General features: G+C 40.6%; 1 protein-coding gene across 6 annotated transcripts in view; it reads left to right on the top strand.

Moving 5' to 3' along the window:
- The window catches only part of Dennd1a (DENN domain containing 1A), a 502,935-nt gene that overhangs the window by 260,478 nt on the left and 220,756 nt on the right, over window positions 1-21,701 (top strand). For all 6 annotated transcript variants that reach the window (XM_059260209.1, XM_059260211.1, XM_059260210.1 and 3 more), the window contains 2 exons: window positions 215-268; window positions 13,790-13,900. In XM_059260209.1, the coding sequence (XP_059116192.1) occupies window positions 215-268; window positions 13,790-13,900 (165 nt within the window). The remainder of the gene's footprint in view (window positions 1-214; window positions 269-13,789; window positions 13,901-21,701) is intronic.

The following is a 21,701-nucleotide window of genomic DNA, read 5'->3' as shown; positions in this document are numbered from 1 at the left end:
CCAAAGACATTCATGTCTTGTGCTGATGAGTTAATGCTCCTAGTGTGGTCCAACATTAGCTTAAGCAGGTATAATGTGGATATTTACTACAAGAAAACACAGCTTCCTCATCTGAGTAAGGAAGATGCTTCACAACATTTACCTAAATTTGAAATCAAGTGCTAGTTAGCTCATCTTGAAAGAATATGCAGCTTGTGTTTTTTTTCTTTTCCAGCATTCTTACTTCACTGTGCCTGATACCAGAGAGCTTCCCAGCATACCTGAGAATGTGAGTACTTGGAAAGGGAGCATTACATTTATTTGTTTACTGCTTATGTTTTAAAACAAAAGAATATGTTTTCAAATATAATTATAGTACATCACTAAAAAAAATATAAAAAGAACAATGGATTATAAATAGCAAAAGCAAATTGAAAATATCTACAAAGTACAGACACAAGAAGGTGTTCTTCATATTTCTCAAGAGTAATCACTTATTAATGGTTGATTCCAATCTTTCCAGTCTTTTTAGGGCATTTTTATATTTTTACACAGCTAAAAATCACCTATCAGAAGAGCGTCTTAGCGTTTTCATTGTTAAGAATCATTGTTGTCCACTGCATAATACTCCTTTTGAGGAAACTCAGGTGTTCTTTCACAATGGAGACTCAGATTCTCCTTTCTCTTACAAGATGAAATGTTCTCAGCAAAGAAATTCCCATGTAAATGTTTATTAGGGCAGGTGTATGTAAATACACACACTTATGTGTTCACTTCTCAGAAAGCACTTCACTTTATAGTAAGTGAAGTAGGAGGACACCAACCTCACCTTCTAAGGGCCGAGAGGCAGTGAGCTAAAGTGACAGATCTGTAGGTTCATCTTTGCCCCCAAACAAGCTGAGCGACCTCTCTACCTTGGGGCACATCTGCGAAATATTTTACTGTGATTATAAATCATACAATGTAGAATAAAGCCTAAAGTAGCCACCAGCAAGGTACTGGGTAAAATATAAGTAGCATGAAATTGACTCTTTTATCCACTTCAGAGGATACAGTTCAGTAGTTCACATTCTGTTGGTCTCCAGAATTTTTCATCTTGCAAAACTGTAGCTGTGGACCCAGCAACCAATAACCATTAGTGCATGTAAACCATTATTCTAACTGTGATTTCTGCCTACCTGCAAGCACCACATATCAGTGGAATGATATACTGTTGGTTTGGTTGGTTGGTTGGTTGGTTGGTTGGTTGGTTGGTTGGTTGGTTTTTGAGACAGGGTTTCTCTGTGTAACTCTGGCTGTCGTAGAACTCTCTCTGTAGCCCATGCTGGCCTCTAATTCAGAGATGCACCTGCCTCTGTCTCCTGAGTGCTGGGATTAAAAGCCACTACCTCTACATGCCACTACCTCTGTATACTTTTGGTCCTTTTGTGTCTGGCTTATTCCACTTAACATAACACCTTTAAAGTTTATCTGTATTGTAGCAGGTGCCAAAATTCCTTTCCGTTTAAAATGATATGGACAAACACACTCCAAAGAGGAAAATTCCTAGCCTTGAATGCTTTTGTAAGAACAATGAAGTTGGCCGGGCAGTGGTGGCGCACGCCTTTAATCCCAGCACTTGGGAGGCAGAGGCAGGTGGATCTTTGTGAGTTCGAGGCCAGCCTGGTCTACAGAGCGAGATCCAGGAAAGGCGCAAAGCTACACAGAGAAACCCTGTCTCGAAAAACCAAAAAAAAAAAAAAAAAAACAAAAACAAAAACAAGAACAATGAAGTTGAGTTTGAATTCAAGAAATTAAAGTACTGGGCATATAGTTCAGTGCACAGCACTTACTCAGTATGTGCAAGGACCTAGGCTTTCTCTAAAACCCCATAAAACGTCAGTTCAAGAGATTAGAAAAAGAGTAACAACAAATAAACCAAAACTAGAAAAAATAATTTAATTTATTAAAGTAATATTGCAAATCAAGACTTCTTAAGAACTTGAAAAGATAAATTGGAGGGAGGGGAATTGGGAGAGACTGGAGGGAGGAAAATCATGGAATTATATTTTAATCAAAATGTATATTAAAAACTTAAAAAGATACATAAACATCTCTAATAAATTTGGAAACTGAATTTTTTTTTTTTTGGCAAAATGTGGCTGGTTTAGATAAACATAATGTGGATGGAGAATAACTTGGGAAGATAAATACATTGCTGTCTCCACTCTCACCTCTGTACACACATCAGTTTTCCATTTGCTTTATTGGCATGTTCAAGGTTCTTGTTTATAGAAAAGGTTTAAGCCAGGAGGTGGTGGCACATGCCTTTAATCCCAGCACTCAGGAGGCAGAGCCAGGTGGATCTCTGTGAGTTCGAAGCCAGCCTGGGCTACAGAGTGAGTTCCAGGAAAGGCACAAACCTACACAGAGAAACCCTGTCTCATAAAACCAAATAAATAAATAAATGTATATATATATATATATGTGTGTGTGTGTGTATATATATATATATATATACACATATATATATATGTATGGGGGGAGAGAGAGAGAGAGAGAGAGAGAGAGAGAGAAAGAAGGTTTATGTCTGTGTCTGTGCATGAGTGTTTATATGTGTGATTGTATGTGCTTGTGATATAAAAGAAGAGTGCTCAGTCTGGCTCTTTTCCAGGATGTGATTCTCAAGCAAACTTCCTTTCTTTGTAGCCTTCAGACAATGCTGTTCAGAGCTCTGAGGGTGCTCGTGGAGCCCTAGGGCTATATATGGCTGGCTGACCAGAGTGCTGGGTACCTGCCTCTCTATTATTTAGATCTGGTTAATTTATCACTGCTTAAATTGAGAGTTGAGTAATACTTGAGACAAAAAAATATTCCTTTGATTTATTTTTTTTACACCTAACATTAGAAGGCACAATTTAATAACATACAATGGGGGACCATACTAAATGCATACTTCCATAACTGCTTCTTCATTTATTCAAAATCTATCACAGAAAATCAACACAGAGGTACATATTAAAAATGAATATGATTATCACCATACCTTAATGCTGTGCTCCCTCCAGTGTTTGATGACTCTTTCCCCAGAACTTTCTCTGTAACTTTACAGGATGACTATGGCTGACAATCTGTGAGTGCAGGAGACTTTTGTTGTTGTTGTTGTTGTTGTTGTTGTTTGATACAGGGTTTCTCTGTGTAACAGCTCTGACTGTCCTGGAACTCACTTTGTAGACCAGGCTGGCATTGAACTCACAGAGATCCACCTGTCTCTGCCTCCCGAGTGCTGCGATTAAAGATGTATATCACCACCACCTGGCTAGACTCCTTTTGTTTTTAAATATAAAGTGATGCTGGTTTGAATTATTCTAAAAGTTGTTCACATCTATCTTTTCTGTCCTGTTTGATGTGTGTGTGTGTATGTCTGTGGTCCCACCACTTAAAGACCTTTACAGCTGCTAGGCAAACACTGTACCATTGAGCCACACTACCAACCTTAATATTTTTGTTTAATAGTACAAATATTTTAGAAATCATATGGTACCACATAGTAGTTGATAAAGGCTTGTAATCTCAAGTATTCCATATTTACTCCACAGAAGTAGCTACTTCCAAGTTTTTAACAGTTGTATTTTCCATCGTTTTAAAGATTTGATTTTATTTATGTGTACATTTGTGTTACTGTATGAGTATATCCCACATCACTAAGGGTGCTAAAGGAGGCCATAAGAGGGCATCAGATGTTCTGCAAGTGAAATCACAGGCAGTTGTGAGCCAGCATATGGATGCTGGGAACCAAATCTTCCGCCCTTTGAAATAGCAGCCAGTGTTCTTAACCACTGAATCATCTCTCCAGCTCCCATTATATTTTTAACATGTCCCTGTTGCTACATCTCAAGATGCTTTTGTTTCATGTATCACCTGTTGGTTTTCTTATGTGAGATAAGAATTTGATACTCCTTCCCAGAAACCCCGATAGATACAAAATACTGTCTCTCATTTATCTATTTCTCTTCTCCTGTTCTTCCTCTATATTTAGCTGTTAAGTTGTGGTTCCTTTCTTCTCTTGTACAACTTGTCTTATATGAGATCTTGGGTTTAACATCTTCCTCTTTCTTGGTTATATTCCCTCATTCTGTGAGTGCATTCTCCAGCAGTGTCCTGAGAGAGTGTGTTTGTTGCTGGAGGCAATAGTTTTGAACTTGCGTGATTGGATAGGATAGCATGAATGGGGAATTCCAGTTTTCAAATTACTCTCCTTTCAGAAATGTGAAGGCATGTTCACTGGCTTCTTTTTACTCTTGTAGATTAGGAGGTTTGGCCAATTTGATCCCTATTATTATTATATTTTTTATTTTCCGGAGCTGAGGACCGAACCCAGGGCCTTGTGCTTGCTAGGCAAGTGCTCTACCACTGAGCTAAATCCCCAACCCCTATTATTATTTTTTATGACCTATTAGCTTCTAATATTCTGAAATTGAACAATGATGTACCTTAATGGGTCTGTTTCCAACTGTTGTCCTGGTCACTGATCATCCATCGTATCTGCTATGAAAATGCACATCCTTACAGCTTGCAAGTGTTCTCACATCATTTTTTTTTTTTAAATATCCAATTCTCTTTTCTGTGGCAGGTAGGATTTAAACCTCCTGTATTGATCCTCTAATGTTCATTTTCTCTCCTATTTTCCACATTTCTCTTTTAGACTGTTCTCTACTTTCTTCAACAAATTTTCTTTCAAATTTCCTACTTTGGCCATCTCTTACTGTTCTTCTTCTTTTTTTTTTTTTAAAAAAACCTCATCTGTGAGACTTTTATTTCCAGATTTAAAAATTAATTCCAATTCTTTTTCCTCCTCTTCGTGCTCTCCTTTCAGTGTCCAGGCTTGTCAGTGGATACTAGCAACCCTCCCAGGTCAGCCTCCAGAGCAGCTGGAGCCTTTTAAACAATCCTCAGCTGTACCTGGTATCCCCAGGCCCTACTGGTTCAGATGGACAGGTGCAGGAAGCCAGCTGAGGAGCTGGGGGGCTTGAGAGAAGAATCTTGGGAATGAATCACTTCCTTTTCACTTGTGCCCTTTCCTAACCTTTGGAGGTTGATCAACTCCACTTGCTGATCTTTCCAGAGGCTCTGTTTGTAAGCTGGGCTTGGTGCTTTTTGTCATGTCCACTCACCCACCTCAACCTTAGTTTCCAGCTTATCCTTTCATCCTCCATCAACTCTCATGTCTTCTTGGACCAGGTAATCTTTTGTTACCTGTGTTTGTCTTATACATTGTTGGATTTTTTTTTTAAAGAAGCATTCTTGGGCAGTACTTACTATATAATTGTTATCAATCTGCTCCTCACTCCACCTCCCCTCCAAGCCATGATAGCCAGAAATGTCTCCAGGAATTACCCAATATGCCCTCAGTGATAAAATGGTCCCAGGTTGAGAACAAGTTCATTAGTAACATCATTTTAGAGTTCAGAAGAGTGACACCTCTCTTCTATTCTTCAGGATTCATAACTTTGAAAATGCTTTTACTTGACTTTCCTTGGTGGTATTGAAAAGAGAAACTTAGAGGGTTTCTCTCTGAGGTAATAGCTAGGTGCACTGTCCTGTTCTTCTGTGCTAAATAATAACATGATAAAAAATGGCTACTTAGGTCTGACTCATCTGTTTATTTAAAGGGCCAAGAATTCCTTAAGAGCTTGGTTTTAAAGTCGCTGAATATTTTTATAATTCCCTAATTTTCAGCACCATAACTGCTGGGGTTAGGAACATTTGTTTAAACTGTCTTCTCCATGACACCGGAGTTCCTGGCTGCACTGTATGTTATCTCCCCTGCCCCCACCAGTTTTGAAATTTAGATTTTTCTCTGCTGGTTTTTGCCACTAATGAACCAATTCCCTGTGTATGACCCATTGTCCCCTAAATCCTCCTTTGCAAACCAATAGAGGGCAGGTCTTGTTTGTTTCTAAGCAGAATAGTAGTACCAATCTGCCAGTCTCCTAACACACACCATTCCATTTTAATCCCTGCAGCTACTCTGTGAGAGCCCCATTTCACATGCACAGAGCCCAGAGCTCATAGGCTCTGGTTGCTAGCCTTAGTCTGCAGGTCAGTGGGGTGTAGCGACCCAGGTTCCAAGGTTTGACCCCCTGGGGTTGACTTGTGATATTCATGAGAACAAAAAATGATATTTTATATCTGAAATACACAACAAAGCAAGGAAGCTTTTCCTCTCAGGAGACACTGAACTTTTGTGAGACCAATTTGTGTAGGTTTGACACAGAATCACTGTAGAGCTCTAGCCATGTTGAAATTTGCATTTTAATCTCTTGGTGATTTTTCAAGGATTAATTTAAAGTGACTAAATTGCTGCATTGCAAATTGAAACAAGCAATAACCATGGGGTTGTTAATGTGATACAGTCTGCTGTCATGGAAAGAACATGAGTTTCAGAGATAGCCAGACACAGGGCCCCACAAGCCTGGGCCCTTGGGTTCTTGTTTTCTTGGAACCTCAGCACTCCTATCTAATACTAAACAGAAACATGAAGAGCAAAAGAAGTCTTTAAATGTTCAGTTCCAAGGACAGTGCTGAGTGCCACCAGAGCTTTTTCACCTTGTTCTGGTTTCCTGGGTGTTCTAGTTCTGACCTCCTTGAGCTCTCAGTGTGACTGTGAGCTGAGGAACATGATTCCTTGTGGCTTGTCTTTTCTGAATGTTAGCTGACTTTCTTAGTTGTACAAATTAATGCCCATCCTTTTCATGGGATATGTTCTCATGGAGCCACAAAAGGTGCTTGGTGGTCTCTGTCATCACTGGTGTGGTGAGTGGAGTGCAGGGGCCCAGTGCTTGTCATAGAAGGGTCAATCTAAATTTAAGAAAGTAAGCCACTGAAGGACGTATGGCCTTTGGGACATGGAACCTAGCAGCATTCTGTTTTTCTGACATCAGAGAAGGGTTAATATAAAGAAGGAAGAGCCTACTATGGCTCAGACCAGGGACCATTTGCTATATCCTAAGCTCTTACACTAGCCAGTGATATGGTTATTAGCCCCTCTGAAAAAGAAAGGAGACCCAGAGTTGTAAATTCACTTATCCAGCTAAAACTAGAATTTACACGTGGGTGAGTCTAACTCCAGTGTGGAGATGCTTCTGGGTCCCGCCTCCAGTGCCACCTGTACTCCCCTATGAGACCATTGGTGTAAGCAGTATGATTAATTGCCTGGATAGCTGGTTAATGCCACCTCTCCTTTAAGGATGGAGGATTAGTACCTGGAGCTTATAGTTGCTTGACATAAAACTATATGCTATTAATGACTGACTAGATGGATGGATGAATGAATGAACTAACGAAGCGCCGGCCCTGGGAGAGGGAAAAGAACGGCTCCTTACAACTGGCTTTTGCACCAATTTGTCTACAAGTTGTTAAGGAAAAGCAAACGTGGAAAATTAATTCTTTCCACTTTCAGCTCCTTGTTGAAGTTAACTCTCATTATTTCTCCAATTTCTTTGTAAAAATATTTTCTTGCTTTTCACACAAAAATATATGGTTACTATATAATTTCTCATCAGAGTTTTTTTGTGTCTATCTCGATAACACATGTAGAAGTAAATTTTATGCAGTTAGTAATTAAATGAGTATAAATCTTTATAAATTTTAAACAGGTGACCTGCGTTTAAGAAAAAGTCACAGATCATGAGCAGATGTGTAGTAATAATTATGTTGTAAGCTGGCTGCATAAGAGATATTTTTGTTTTACACCCAGGTTTTGAAGTTTACTTTTGATTAATGGATAATCATATAGGCCTTAATTTGAAATATTAAACAAACCTGTCTTAATTATCTGGTCAGTGTCATACCAAGTGGTTAATGATGCAAAAAAAGTGTTTAGCTGGGTGGTTAAATGCGACATTGCCCAGACTCTACTTTGTCAAAAGATGCTCCATGGTATAGAAAAGATTTATGAAATAAGTCATCATGACTTTCAAAAACAAAGTTGAGATGGTACAAGAGGGCCTATTATCAAGTACTAAGATTGTTCCTATGAGTTGTCAGATAATTGTTTATTTTAATGGTCTTTTCCTTCGCACAGAGGGATAAAGCTGACCTCAGGGACTCTGCTTTCTTTCCTGTAATACGCTTCTTTCATTTGACTGTTCAAATGAGTTTGTGGATTTTTTTTTCTTGGGCAGATTATTTTAGAACCCAAATCTGTAATTCCCTTTTAAGAATCTGGTTCCACTGAGGTAACTTAAATCCTTTTTAAAAAAAAAAAATGACTTAAGGATTTAAAGTTTTCTTTTTATTAAAAAGTTAGGCATGGTGGTGCCACAGCACACCTGGACACTTAGCTACTCAGAGCTCTCAGTCAAGAGAGTGCCTGAAGCTCAAGATCTGGGACCAGTTTGGGCAATGTAGCAAGACCCTGTCTCTCTTTAAAGAAAAAAAATCATATTGTAAAACATTTGAGTAAGAGTTATTTTAGGACCCGAGACCCGTTGACAGAACCAAACCTCTGGCCTGAGAAGCTGCCTCTAGAACGGGTGCAGTGAGTCTTTATTCTTGTACCCTGCTGGAGAGTCTCAAAGACTAATCAAATGACAGACTGGCGCAGAATAGCGTCTGCTTTGAAGGCTCCAAGGAGTACTCAGCTTAGAGGCAGTTCTTTGGTTTGAGGATTATCTTATTTCCCTATGGTATTGAACCTAAGACGCTTTCTCTCTAAACCACATGATATCCCCTCCTGGGCCTAACCCATTCCTGCTCCACCCCTGACTTCCACCTGCTTCATAACCTCAGGCAGGGATCACAGTGAGTGGGAAGTCCCCAGCCACCTAGGCTGGTGCTGGAGCCAACAGGAAGCAAGGAAGGAATGGCTGTTAGGAGGTGCTCTGCAGGAGCATGGGCTTTGCCAGGTGCTGCTCCCCTCTTGGTCCGGACTGAGACTTTCACCAGCATTTTTTTGTACAGATGACAAATGGAAGCTAAGTTCAAGAACTTGCTGCAGCACATACCTCCTCTGAAATTCACCTTCCATGCTGTGCTGTCTGGAGTCCTCCTTAGATTTGATTTCTGGTCAGCCTGGAAAATGGGCACCTTCATATCCCTTCTGTCCAGCCCTACAAGCGATGGGTGAGGTGGAGGGTGTGTAATAAAGTCCAAGCAAGGAAAGGAGTATCCTTAAGCTTAGAATCACACTGGCACTACATATACTAAGACCAGAGCCCAGAAACAGTCCTCCAGGAAAGGTTCTCCTTTCCTGGCATGTGAGTTACCTAGCAGTAACTGGCAGAGGATGAAGGGGTGGGTACTCAGGCTTAGCTGTGATGGGGTTGCAATGGTCCAAGATCCAAAGCTGAGGAACAGGCAGCAGAAATGCTGTGTTCAACAGGAATGGTGGTTGTTTAGAAGACTGACACTCTGTTAAACAGACAGACACTATGTCTGGACAAACAGAAGATGTGGTGCACAGAAACTTGCAGTGGCTATAGACCCAGAGAGCCTTTCTTCTCCCTTCTCCAAGTCTAATTCTTTGCCAAGTCCTGTGGTTGAGTGTTTTTCACATGTATCCCTAAAGCTTTCTTCTGAATTGTTTACATGTTTGGGTCCTCCCCTCTGCCCCCAGAATGTGGCAGTAACTAGTTAAGTGGTTAATAGGGTCTCCCATCTTCCATGGGTTTGGGGAGATCTTTTTAAAATTTTTGTTTTACATGTGTAGCTGTTTTGTCTGTATGTACGTCTGTGTAGTGTGTGTGTGTGTGTGAGAGTGTGTGTGCGTGCGTGCGTGCGTGCGTGCGTGTGTGTGTGTGTGTGTGTGTGTGTGTGTGTGTTTTGTCCACAGAAGCCAGAAAAGGCTGTCAGATCCTCTGAAACTGGAGTTACAGACAGTTGTGAGCTGTCATGTGGATGCTGGGAATTGAACCTGGATCCTCTGGAAGAGTATCCAGACCTCTTAACTGCTGAGCCATCTCTCCAGTCTCAAGGAGATCTTTATGAAACACAAATGTGATCCTGTCTTCTTTTCTGTGGGCCCTTCACCAGCACTAAGTCACTGGTCACCTCATCTGACTCATACCCTGATATTCTATCAGGTGCTGTTTTGCTTCCTGATATGCCACACTGTCTGTTGGACCATTCTCCTGTGCTTGGCTCACACCAGAGCCAAGGGACAGGTAGTCTTCAGCCACTTGTTTCCTCCACACGTAGATTTATTCTTTCAACAAACTTCTAGGTGTTGGGATTTGTAATTTACTCAAAGGTACTCAGCCTAGTAGAAAAACAAACTTAAATCTGAGTCGCTATTAGATAGGGACAAATTGCCATGGAAACACAAAGGAATGTTTGGCAGTGGAGTCCAAGAGCCCTTCCAGGAGGAGGTGACACTGGGCTGGGTCTTGTCAAATAAACGAACATGTTTAGAGCAGAGAAGAATATTCTGGGAGGAAGTAAAGGCCTGGGGGTGGAAAATGGCAGGGCAAGTCTGTGAAGTTGAAGTTTACCATGGAGCTCAAGCTATTGGACACTTAACAGCAAGAGGGAGCTCCCTGTCTCCAGGGAGCTTTCTCTGAGCCCAAGCTTGGCGGGAACTAAGAGTGAACCAGGGCCCCTCTGCCCTGCAGGTGCTCCCCATCCAAGAAGTTCCTGGGTTGGGGCAGTTGGCACTCCCTCCCACTCTGGCGGGTGGCGTCCCAGAAGGAAAGAGGCAGGGAGGAAGCAGATAAGAAAGACAGCTTCTGTTTAGACACAAATATCTTGGTGATCAGCACAGATGGGATGAGAAATACCAAAAAAAGTACATGACAGTTTAGAAAGAATTTGGCTAAATGTTACGTATTTTTAACATACCTGTGTAGAGTTTTTGGATGAAGCACCTGAGTCACTCTGATCTTGACTGGGAATGGGGGTCTGCCTCAGTCAAATGGTGTCTTATTTCAGAAACACACCCTTCCCCCTCCAGAAAAGTATCCTTGTGATTTTTTTTTTTTTCTCCCACCAAAATAAGGCACAGGATTTGTCTCTGACGCTGTGTCTCCCTATTTGGACGGCAAGCTGTGTAACATATTTCTCCTCAGCGTGAAGCTTCTTGGCAGACTCTTGAGGCCACGTTTTGGTGGCTTCAGAGTTATCTTTGGATCTGTCAAAAGTGCTAATGGGCTTTCTGGCCTTCTTTAAGCTCCTCATTTCTATTTTCTTGTTACTTCCATCCTCTTCTAAAAGAAAAATTGGTATAATTCATCAGCAGTTAAGCTCTTTCTGAAACGCTCAGCTGAGGGCCTCCTGTTGGTTTGTGAGAACAGCTCTGCCTTGTCACTGTCTCCAGCACAAGCCCCACCCTGACATCATTAGCTCAGCGCTCCTCAGTCCACTGGGCAGGGAAGTGCTTCTTCCCCACTTCCATCCACCCTTAGTGCTCCTTTTTATTTTTCCGTGGAGTTTGTTAGGAGGCAGGCTGGTATGGCAGTTAACAGATAAGCTTCAGATTCGAGAGACCTGCTCTTGGCTCTGCCCTTTCTAACTGGGTGATCTTTAGAAGCAGCTGGTGCTTTCTAAGCTGTAGTTTCTCCATATAGACATGGCAGTATCTACCTAAAGGTTATTAGGAGGAATACAAAGAACACAGATAAAGCACACTTGGCCTAGCATATAAGGATTCCTCTATTAATAGGGCAACAATTTCCTCTTGTTTCCCCTACACTCAATATTTTGTTGAATATGATATTTTAACTTACACTTTAAAGTGTTATATTTTTAAACCCTAGACTGAATAGTGTGTTGTGCACTTATCATGTGACCTTTGTCACATTATATCACTTTTCTGTGCCTCTGTTTTACATCTTTAAATAGAGAAAATGGCATCTAGTTCAAGGAATGGATTTAAGGTTAAGCAAGGTGACCTGTGTAAAGCCTTATCATGGTAGAAAGTGAGTGAACGCCGGGCGGTGGTGGCGCATGCCTTTAATCCCAGCACTCGGGAGGCAGAGGCAGGCGGATCTTTGTGAGTTCGAGGCCAGCCTGGTGTACAGAGCGAGATCCAGGAAAGGCGCAAAAGCTACACAAAGAAACCCTGTCTCGAGAAAAAGAAAGAAAGAAAGAAAGAAAGAAAGAAAGAAAGAAAGAAAGAAAGAAAGAAAGAAAGAAAGAAAGAAAGAAGAAAGGGAGTGAACAATATTGAGGAGGCACAATGTAGGGGAGTAGTCAGTGTATAGAACTATCATTCCACTTGCCCTTTATTTGTAAACTTTGATGGTTAGCCTAATACTCTGGTCAAACAGTAATAAATCATGAGATAAATGCCCGTTCTTGTTTATCTTCAGCCATAATATTGTTGAAAAGTACTTTATGCCATTTTGCATATAAAATCTACTAGTTTACTTAAATTATGTGTTGTAGGTCTTTAATTATGATAAACTGCTACTCATGGCAACAACGTTCCTTACCTCCTTTCATTTCCTGAGAATTATATTGAACAGCATTGAAAACCTGTAACACTGAAGAAATTAGCATATTCGTGTATATTATTAATGTCAGGTGGACGTAGAAAGAGTTGTGGAAATGAAATGCTCTCCATTTCCCTGCTGAAATTTGAAGAGTTCTAATCCATAATGCTAATTAAAAGAATGAAACCCTGTAGCACGAATCTTAAAAGGTCTTATTAATAAAATCAAACCTTGAGCTAGGTATTGGGATGAATGCTGGAAGATCAGAGAAGCAGAACAAGCCACAGCCACCTCACCTTGCCAATTCCTCAGCTGATCCTGTTTCCTCAGACTGGAAGCCTCTGAGTCCTCATCCAGAATGAATCTCAGCTGAACTGCTGCTCAAAAGCCTAAAAGCTTAACCAGGCTATAGTTCCTCATCCTCACACCTTAAATACCTTTTGGCCTCCTTTTTACTTCCTGGGATTAAAGGCATGAGTCACCATGCTTGGCTGTTTCCAGTGTGGCCTTGAACTCACAGAGATCCAGGCGGATCACTGCCTCTGGAATGCTAGGATTAAAGGCGTGTGCTACTACTGCCTAACCTCTATGTTTAATATTGTGGCTGTTCTGTTCTCTGACCCCAGATAAGTTTATTAGAGTGTACAATATTTTGGGGAACACAATACCACCACAAAACCCAGGTTACAGGGGAGAAACAAAAACTGGTTAAAACACCGCACTTGTCACAACTTGCTGCTGTTTATCTACATTCCCTCCCCCCCCCCCTTGTGTCAAATGCTTGGGAATTGTAAGTCTTTGAAATTGTTTTAATTGTAGCAGAGTCGTTTTTGGGGAGTGTATGCAATGGATACTGGCAGAAAGATTGAGGCCCTGCTTTTGTGCTAGGATCTACTGGGTAGAAGCAGGCCCTGTGTCAGAAGCTTGGGCACTTTGTTTTGCCAGGATGTATGGCACAGTATCTCAGAAAAGTTCTCGGGCCTAGGGTCGGAAGATCAGAGGAGAGTCCTGTCTTCGTTGCTTATTAGGCCATTTGATCTTGGAGAATCTCCTTCAAACTGAGTCTCCTGGATTTTGAGATAGCAGAGTTCCTGTGCTTCTCATCCTTTGGAGCAACATGAAAAGCAAACACAGTGCTATGTATGACCTCAAGTTGTAACCCATAATCACTACACAAGGGTGCAGTTGCTCGGGATGCTCATTTCCAAGGCCTTTTTGAACTTTGCATTTCATGATTTCATACGTGAGTGGAACTTGGGCTCCCAGGTAGAAAGAGTGGGACAAAGGAAGAAGAGGTTATGCCTTCTGATTATTTGCCCTTTCTCCTGCTTTTATGAGATACTATTTGTAATAAGAACAAATAAAATAAGCCACAAGCCTTGCTTTCTTCTTTCTCCTAGAGAAATCTGACAGAATATTTTGTGGCTGTGGATGTGAACAACATGTTGCATCTGTACGCCAGCATGCTGTATGAGCGCCGGATCCTCCTCATCTGCAGCAAGCTCAGCACTGTGAGTAGACCGTCCCGAGACGGCTTTGCAGTCATCTAATTTTAATTGAGAGATGTATCGGCAAGATTAAAGAAAATTTTAGGAAAACGAATCAGCCACATTCCCCTCATATGGTAATACATCACCATCATTAATTATTCATGTGCCTTTACAGTGTCAAAGCCCATTTCATTTATTCTTGCAGTCTCATGATCAATTATAAATAGTTTTCCTCTTGATTGTGCATTATGAACATTGTGCCTATCTCCACATAAGCTTATTTTTGTGATTTCTTTAAAATGTTGGCGCCATATTCCATTTTAGTGATATAGTCATGGTTTACTGAAGTTTTCTTCTCTTGATGGTCATTTAAGTTGTTCATAAATAAATCCTCTAGTAGTTGATACTGCAGCAAACATCTTTGAGCTCCTTTTGATTGAACAGCCCAAATGTATAGGGGGGCTTTGTAAATAATAAATATGATAAGCAGTGGGACCTCTGGTCAAAGGCTTTGATAATCATCAGGAATTGGCAGCTGCCAGATTGTTTCCCCAGAAGGCTGGGCCTCTGTACAGGGAATGTTGTCATCTGTATACAAGTGAACCACTTTCCCTACAGCCTTTGCTAGAATTGTCTGTGTCTTTTTATGTATTGTCAATGTGCTTGTGCTACATTTTAGTCTTACAATAAAAATAGTTATGAAATGATATGGTAAGTTTTAATTTTGATATCTTTGGTTAGAGGCAACTATTTTCCATGAGTTTATTTCCTGTGTGTTCTTTGTTAATATCTTTTCCCACTTAACTTGAAGAGTTTTTGATGATTTGTTCTATTTTGTGGGATTTTTAAAACTTGTGTGATCTGTGTGTTTGCATGTTTTGAAGTGAATGTGTATGTGTGGGTGCCCATGCATGTGTGTGCACATGCATGTAAAGGCCCAAGGTGGTTGCTAGGTGGTGTCCTCTACCTCATATGTTGAGGCAATGAATGTCTCTTATTGAACCTGGCACTTGATGTTTCAGCCATCTTGTTTAGCCAGGGACTCCCTGTCTTATCTTCCTCCCTACTGAGATGACTGGAGAGCTATTACCCCACCCAGCTTTTCTGTGTGGGATTAGGAGATCTGAACTCCAATCCTCACACTAACATGGCAGGTACTTTACCCACCAACTCATCTCTCAAACACTGTTTTTGTCTGTTTGAGATAGGGCTGTTGCTTTATAATACAAACTGGCCTTGAACTCATTATGTAGCCCTGACTGGCCTCAAATTCATTGGCTGGCAATCCTCCTACTTCAGCCTGAGAGTCAAGTGTGGGCCACTATGCCTAGCCTGAGGTTTTTCTCATAAGTTAAAGTGAGTCCTTTGTGTATTAATAATAACTTTTATTATGTGTTTAACATAATTTTTTCTTATTTACATTTTAATTTTTTCATCTGATAAATATGGTTAATTAAGCATTCCAGAAAACTGAAATCACTTCATAGTAAATACTGATATGATTTCATCTAGTCACTGGTGTAAGTTCGTATTTGTGTGTGTGTGTTCACATACACCTTGTGTTTATAGTCCAGAGAGTATCCTTGGGTCTCTATTTCAAGCTCTGTCCACTTTTTTTTTTTTTTTTTTTTTTTTTTTTTGAGACAGAATCTTTTCAGAATCACAGGCTAATTCTAAAAAGAATATGGAAAAGCCAAAAGAAAGAACCAAAAACATACTTGAAGAAAATGAATGGATTGTGATAGCTTGCTTTAGTAAAACTTTCTGTAAAGCTGTATCCACCGATCTGCTGTGGTAGTGGTTGCATTGTGAGAATGTAGGCATGGTAATGGCCCAGAATAGAGGCCCAGAAACTGCCCACGTGTATACGAAGACTATAAGTAACAAAGGAGGCTGTCTGTCAAAATTAAACAGACATTTTTGTATTAGCTGTCTACCTGGGGAAGGAAAAGAAGACAGTGTCTGTTTCATTTGTGCAAGAATAAATTCCAAATGAATTAATGTTTAAATGTGAACGAACCCAGCATGCCGAGGAAGCCCTCCATTGATGAGATGTACCCTAACCCCTCTTCAGTCCTCAACTGGATTAGGGTCCAGCCGTCTCTTCTACAGAGTATCAAGTACTGGATACCATGTTGGAGGCCATGTGGCCATCATTGCAGCTGGACTCTAACTTTCTCATTACCGTAGATAAGCTAATGCTGAGATTGACTTCCAACAGCAGGCCATACTGGGTCTTATCACTGTAGGTTACTGAACCCTGGGTTAGGTGGCAGATTTTGGTGTCTTAAGTTGTTTTCTTTAAAATTTGATGTGCAGTGTCCTTATTTTTATATGTGGATCTATTTCAAAAAGTGTTTATTTAAAAAAAAAAAAAGAAGAAGAAGAAGAAGATGCCAAGCCCAAGAGATAGAATTAAAGTAGTTCCTGTGCAAAGGTTAAGAATCAGTGGTACCTAAGATTTTACAACTCTGGAAATGAGAAGATAGTGAAGCAGTGTCTCAAACTCCTAACCCAGAGTTCTATACCCATCTAATGGAAGCCAGAAGAGAGTCCAGGTGCCTCTCCATACCTGTCAACAACTGAGGTCTGCAGTCTACTGTGCCCTCCCTTGTGGACAAACTGTTTGTTGCTCTGCATGTCCAGATGACTTTGTCCCACAAAGTATTTTAATAGTCAACATCAAACAACAATCCTGATTTCCTGAAAAAAAAAGAGCAGAAGAGAGAGTAGAGAGGAGTGGGGAAGGGATTGTGATTTTATTTTAATTTGAGAAACACCTTGTTGAGAAGGTACTTCTTAGTGCCATGTTATGCTCTCCTCAAGGAAGTGCTCCACAGAGACGCGAAAGCATAAGCCTCGCCCAGTCTTTGTTTCTCCTCCTCTGCTGGCACTTTCTAAATTGCATACCAACATGATATAGTTGACTCCCAAACAGTAAGGACGAAGCATGGGCTAGGGAGAGGGCTCAGCGGGTAAAGGCACTTGCTGCCAAGTCTGATGACCTGAGTTCAATCTCTTGAGACGTGGTGGTGGTGGAAGGAAAGACCCTACTACTGCAACTTGTCCTCTTCTCCACGTGTACATATGCATGCACACCCACATAAATAAATGCCACCTTTTAAAAAGACACATCCACTTCATCCCATTTATAGTCTCTCCTTTAGAACAAAATTCCTCAAGTCATCTATTCCCTAGTCCCTCTGCTCTCATTCTCTCCTAGCCATTTTACTGAAACAGCTTTTGTTTGAGCCACCAGTGACCTCATGTTAGTAAAATTAAAATGAGCTAATACTTGCAAAACTCTTAGAATGTGGTCTGGCATGTAGTATGTGTACATGTTCATGATAAATCACTAAATGCTTTAATGAGAGGTCAAAACCAAGAAGTGATTATTTAGAAACAAGAAGATTAATTCTGTGTTGTGTGGTTAAGGGTAAGGACAAACATTGAAGCAGACTGTTGCTAAGGTTCCTAATGTGTATTATTTTGACTTTTAGGGCAGCAGTTGTGGGGTTTTTGTTGTTGTTGTTATTTACAGATAGTTGATTGTAGCTGAGGTCTGAGCTCTGTGACTGATGATGAGACTCCCCTCTTTCTAGGAGATGGGTTTCTGCTCCCAGCCAGAAGTCCCTCAGTAGCATCCAGCATCCTCATCTGTTATATGGAATGTCTCTTGGGTCAAAGGAGCTGAGCAGACAGGAGTTGGGTTCAAGCCTTTGTCTCTCCAGATTCAGGATTTGAAGGTCTTCCCATTGTTGTCTCTGACTTCCTTCAGCATCGCTTTTACTTAACTCAAAGATCAGACAGATGTGAAGGCTGTTTCAGCCTGAGGTGTTCTAAGGACCCCCTTGTCTAACCTGATGTGTCTGTAATACCCTAACAAATCACATGTTCTCCATTTGCCTGGTAAGATATAGCTTGATGCTCCTCAGAGGTATTGAGGATCTGAAAGATAAAGGCTACCAAGCATTCCAGAGTACATCTGTAAAACAGACTGTGTGTTGGAGACAAACCTAACACTACTTAGTTCAGATAATAGGTATCCCCGGGTGTCCCAGTCAATAACGTTATGATATTCTGTATAAGATAAATGTAAGTTTTTGTCCTCTTTGCTCAGTTAATGTTTATTGATTGTTTCCCTTTATAAATGATAAATAGGGAAGTCTTAGCTAAATCTTGTTCTCTGATTTCTTAGAACACAAAGATCCCAGTTTTCTTCCATATTTTCACATCCAAGTTTAACTCATTGCTTTTTGGAAATACTTGCAGATAGCGAGCCTGTCAAAGGTAGGAACTTTCTAGAAATGAGACCTTATAATACCATCATCACTCCAAGTATTTAGAATTATTCCCATTTTACAGAACAGCCAGTTCATCTGGGAAGGTTAAAAAAAAAAAAAAAACTTGCCTGAAGTCAGCACACTAGAGAGAGCCATAAAATAGACCATGATGCTGTATGTAGAGGGAATCTTTTAGAAAGGAAGAAACAGCCAGAGACTATATAGATGTACAAGGGAATCTCAGCCCCTTCAAAATTCTTTGCCACCAGGTTATATTGATTAGGGCTCTTTCACATTATAACCTGTGTAGAAGCTACCACTAGAACTGGAGAAAAGTTGTTAAGAGTATCTACCTCACTAAGAAAATTAGAAAACTCTGTTTATAGAAAGCCAAAATGATAAGAGCTGGTGGATAAAGTGACTGGTTGAGTTGGTGATGCTGATTTGGATGAAGAATAAGGCCAGACTACATACTAATCAGTTTCTTGTATAGCTCCAGGGCTACCAGAGAAGCACACAGATGGCATCTGCAGAATAAATGTCTACAACACCTTCATGTAGACCCATGCTCAGTACTTCATAACGCAGACCCTTGGTTTTCTAGCACTTCTTTAAGATTCTTTTAAGTTCATCTTTCTGAGTTATATACTCTGTGAAGTGCTGTGTAAACAGGCAGTCTTGTGCATGCTCACAAATCTACAGGCATATTTGCGTGTATATATGTCTATGGTATCTATGTTTATCACATTCTCATTAGTTTTTGTAACAACCCCAGAAACTACTTGGTTTTATTCTCCTTTTGCAGACAAAAATATTGGCAACCAAATAGTTGAAATGCCCTGTCAAAGATGAGCTAAAGAGATGGTATTAAAGCCCACTTCTTCTGGTTCCAAGCCCTTCTGGCTACCTCATACTGCCTCCTTGGTAACTTTCCATTTGTTCCTCATGACACCTGTACACCCAGAAACATTCTTGGCATGATTCCACTCACCATGGATCTGAGTACCTGGTGTTGCCTCCACATGCACACGGCTAAGCTCTTCACTTCAGATTTCATGGCACCACTCTGGGCACCGGGGGTGCACACCTCATTCTCTCAGCCACTGCCCCTACCTCTTCCACTGTCAGTGCATTGTTAGACTCCATGTCTGCCCATTCTCCCCAGCTGCCTTGAGCAAAGCCCTATAGGACCCTGAGCCAACACAGTGGCTTCAGGGGTCATGGATTGCACTTCCTTCCACCATTCTAAATTTCATCCCTGCCTGTCCCCTTTCTAAATTAGGCATGCTGAAGAAGTTTCCAGACTCTCCAGTTAACTGATGACAAGGCATGTTTACTTTACTAAGGAATTTATTTAACCTATCTAGATGATGGGTTAAACAAATGCTTAAGAAGGAAACCCTATTGGGAACAAAGCCATATGTAATTGAGTTTCCACATGTAATTGTTTGTATTGCTCCCAGAACTATGAGAACAATTAATACTTTTCTGATTGTACCTCATTTAGAAAAAGAAAAAAAAAAAAACTAACAAAAAATCATTTCTTAGTTTCTTCCCAGCTAGTTAAGCACACATTTTTTCCAGAGAATGTAGGACTTGAGTAGAGCCTGTGTATTAGTGCCCTGGACAAGTGGTAGGTGATAATTATGTCTACTTGCCAGCACCCCTAGCCTGGCCTTTGTAGATGTTTCAGTGTTCAGGAGAAGTCCTGGATCCTTTCCCAACCTTGCCTGTCCCATCACACTCCTTCATGCAGACAGCAGGCCATTGTCTGAGCACACCATCTGCTCTGGTGACCTGAGAAGGGACAGTTTGTAGCTAAGGCAGATTTTCAGATTACGTTAATTTCACTTCTTTTTGGAGGAATTCCACCTTGCCATAGCCATGTCAGCCTAGGCAGTGACTGGATGACTTACCAGCATATACAGAACTTTCCTGGTTCTTCTGCACTAGAACAAACTAATCCTGTTTGCTTATCTGTAGCCCTTGAAGCAAAGAAGTGGCAGTTTAAGGAGGTTTGAAACCCTGGACTGGAGCCAGGGCCTCTTTGCCTGCACACTTCACTCTGCATGTTCCAGCCCTAGGAACAAACAGCATTATTTTGTTTCAAACTGTGCTCAAGGGAAGCCAAGACCTTGTAACTGGAAACTTCCCAAATAGTGAAGTCTAAGACTAAATTTAGTGTTCTATTTAAAAAATAAAATAAATTGAACATTTTGTCTGTTCATCTTTTATATGTTGTGAGAGAAGGGGTGGGGTTGAGATTAACCTAGTCACACTGACAACCTAGGAAGAGTGTTCAAAGAGTGAGAAGCAAGCTAATCCTTTTGGTAGAGAGGGAAATCCTTAACAAAATGTAATGAAGTGGCATGAAATACAGACTTGGCAGCCAAACTCACAAGTGGCATAGCCTCTCTAATCTCCATTACATAAAATTTTATTGTGGCTCAGAGAATATGAAAAACAGTTAAATGAAAGAAACCTCCACTGATAGGAGATAGGAGAAAAGATTGCTATGTTTTATTTATGTTGGTTTTCAACATAAATATAATTAACTGCTTTTTGAACTGTTCTTATTTAATTATGTGTAAGTTAGTTTTCTCCTGTTCGTGTTGAACTGTAACTGGAGCAAAAAGAACCTTTCGATGCTGAGGAGACTGTAATACTATACAGTGTTTTAGCAGTAGAATCTGTGGTCCTTTGATACAACTTCAGCCAGCCCGTCTCCACACTGATTTTCGTCCTCCTCTACTGCTTCCTCTGTAGTTTGAACAAACACTGAACACCTGATTTGGACCAGAGAAAGGATTCAGACTGTTAGCAATTCCCAAATGCTGTTAGAAACACCCAGAAAACATGCTAAAAACGCGGTTCACAGATAGCATCTCCAAACACTTTGGTTCAAAAAAATCTAATACAGAGCCCAGGATTTTTCTTTTTTCTTTTCTTTTTTCTTTTCTTTTTTCTTTCTTTTTTTTTTTTTTCAGATTTCCCTATTGATTGATATGCAGCCCCATTTGGGATCATGGAACATACTGTTCCTCTCCGGCAGAAACAGTAGTAATTTGTTGGTGGTGGTTATGCATCACTGGCTCATCTCCACTTAAAACTACTTACCAGAGACTGTATGTGTGTCTAGAAGACAGTCGTGAGTACAGACTAGCACTTAGAAGTTCTTAGAAAGATCTTCTCTTTGAAAGAGCTTTAGTTGTGACCTTAGCTGATCTAGAGAAGGGCATCACTCAGTATGATCCAGCATCTCATAACATTGTGGGGGCCAGGGCAGTCCTACCTGAAACTGGTTGTTTGTACGAGGCCACACTACACCAGCTTGTTCTAGGGGTCCAAATTCAAATACTCAAGCTTATGTGGTGAGTAGTTTACTCACTGAGCCATCTCTCAGCCCTGGATATTCTTTAGGTTTTAGCAGTAAGAGATCGTTTCTTTTTTTTTTTTTTTTTTTTTTTTTTTTTTTTTTTTTTTTTTGGTTTTTCAAGACAGGGTTTCTCTGTGTAGCTTTGCGCCTTTCCTGGAACTCA

Source organism: Peromyscus eremicus, chromosome 4 (assembly GCF_949786415.1).
Source record: "Peromyscus eremicus chromosome 4, PerEre_H2_v1, whole genome shotgun sequence".
Lineage (NCBI taxonomy): Eukaryota > Metazoa > Chordata > Mammalia > Rodentia > Cricetidae > Peromyscus > Peromyscus eremicus.
This window is presented reverse-complemented; position numbering and strand designations above follow the sequence as displayed.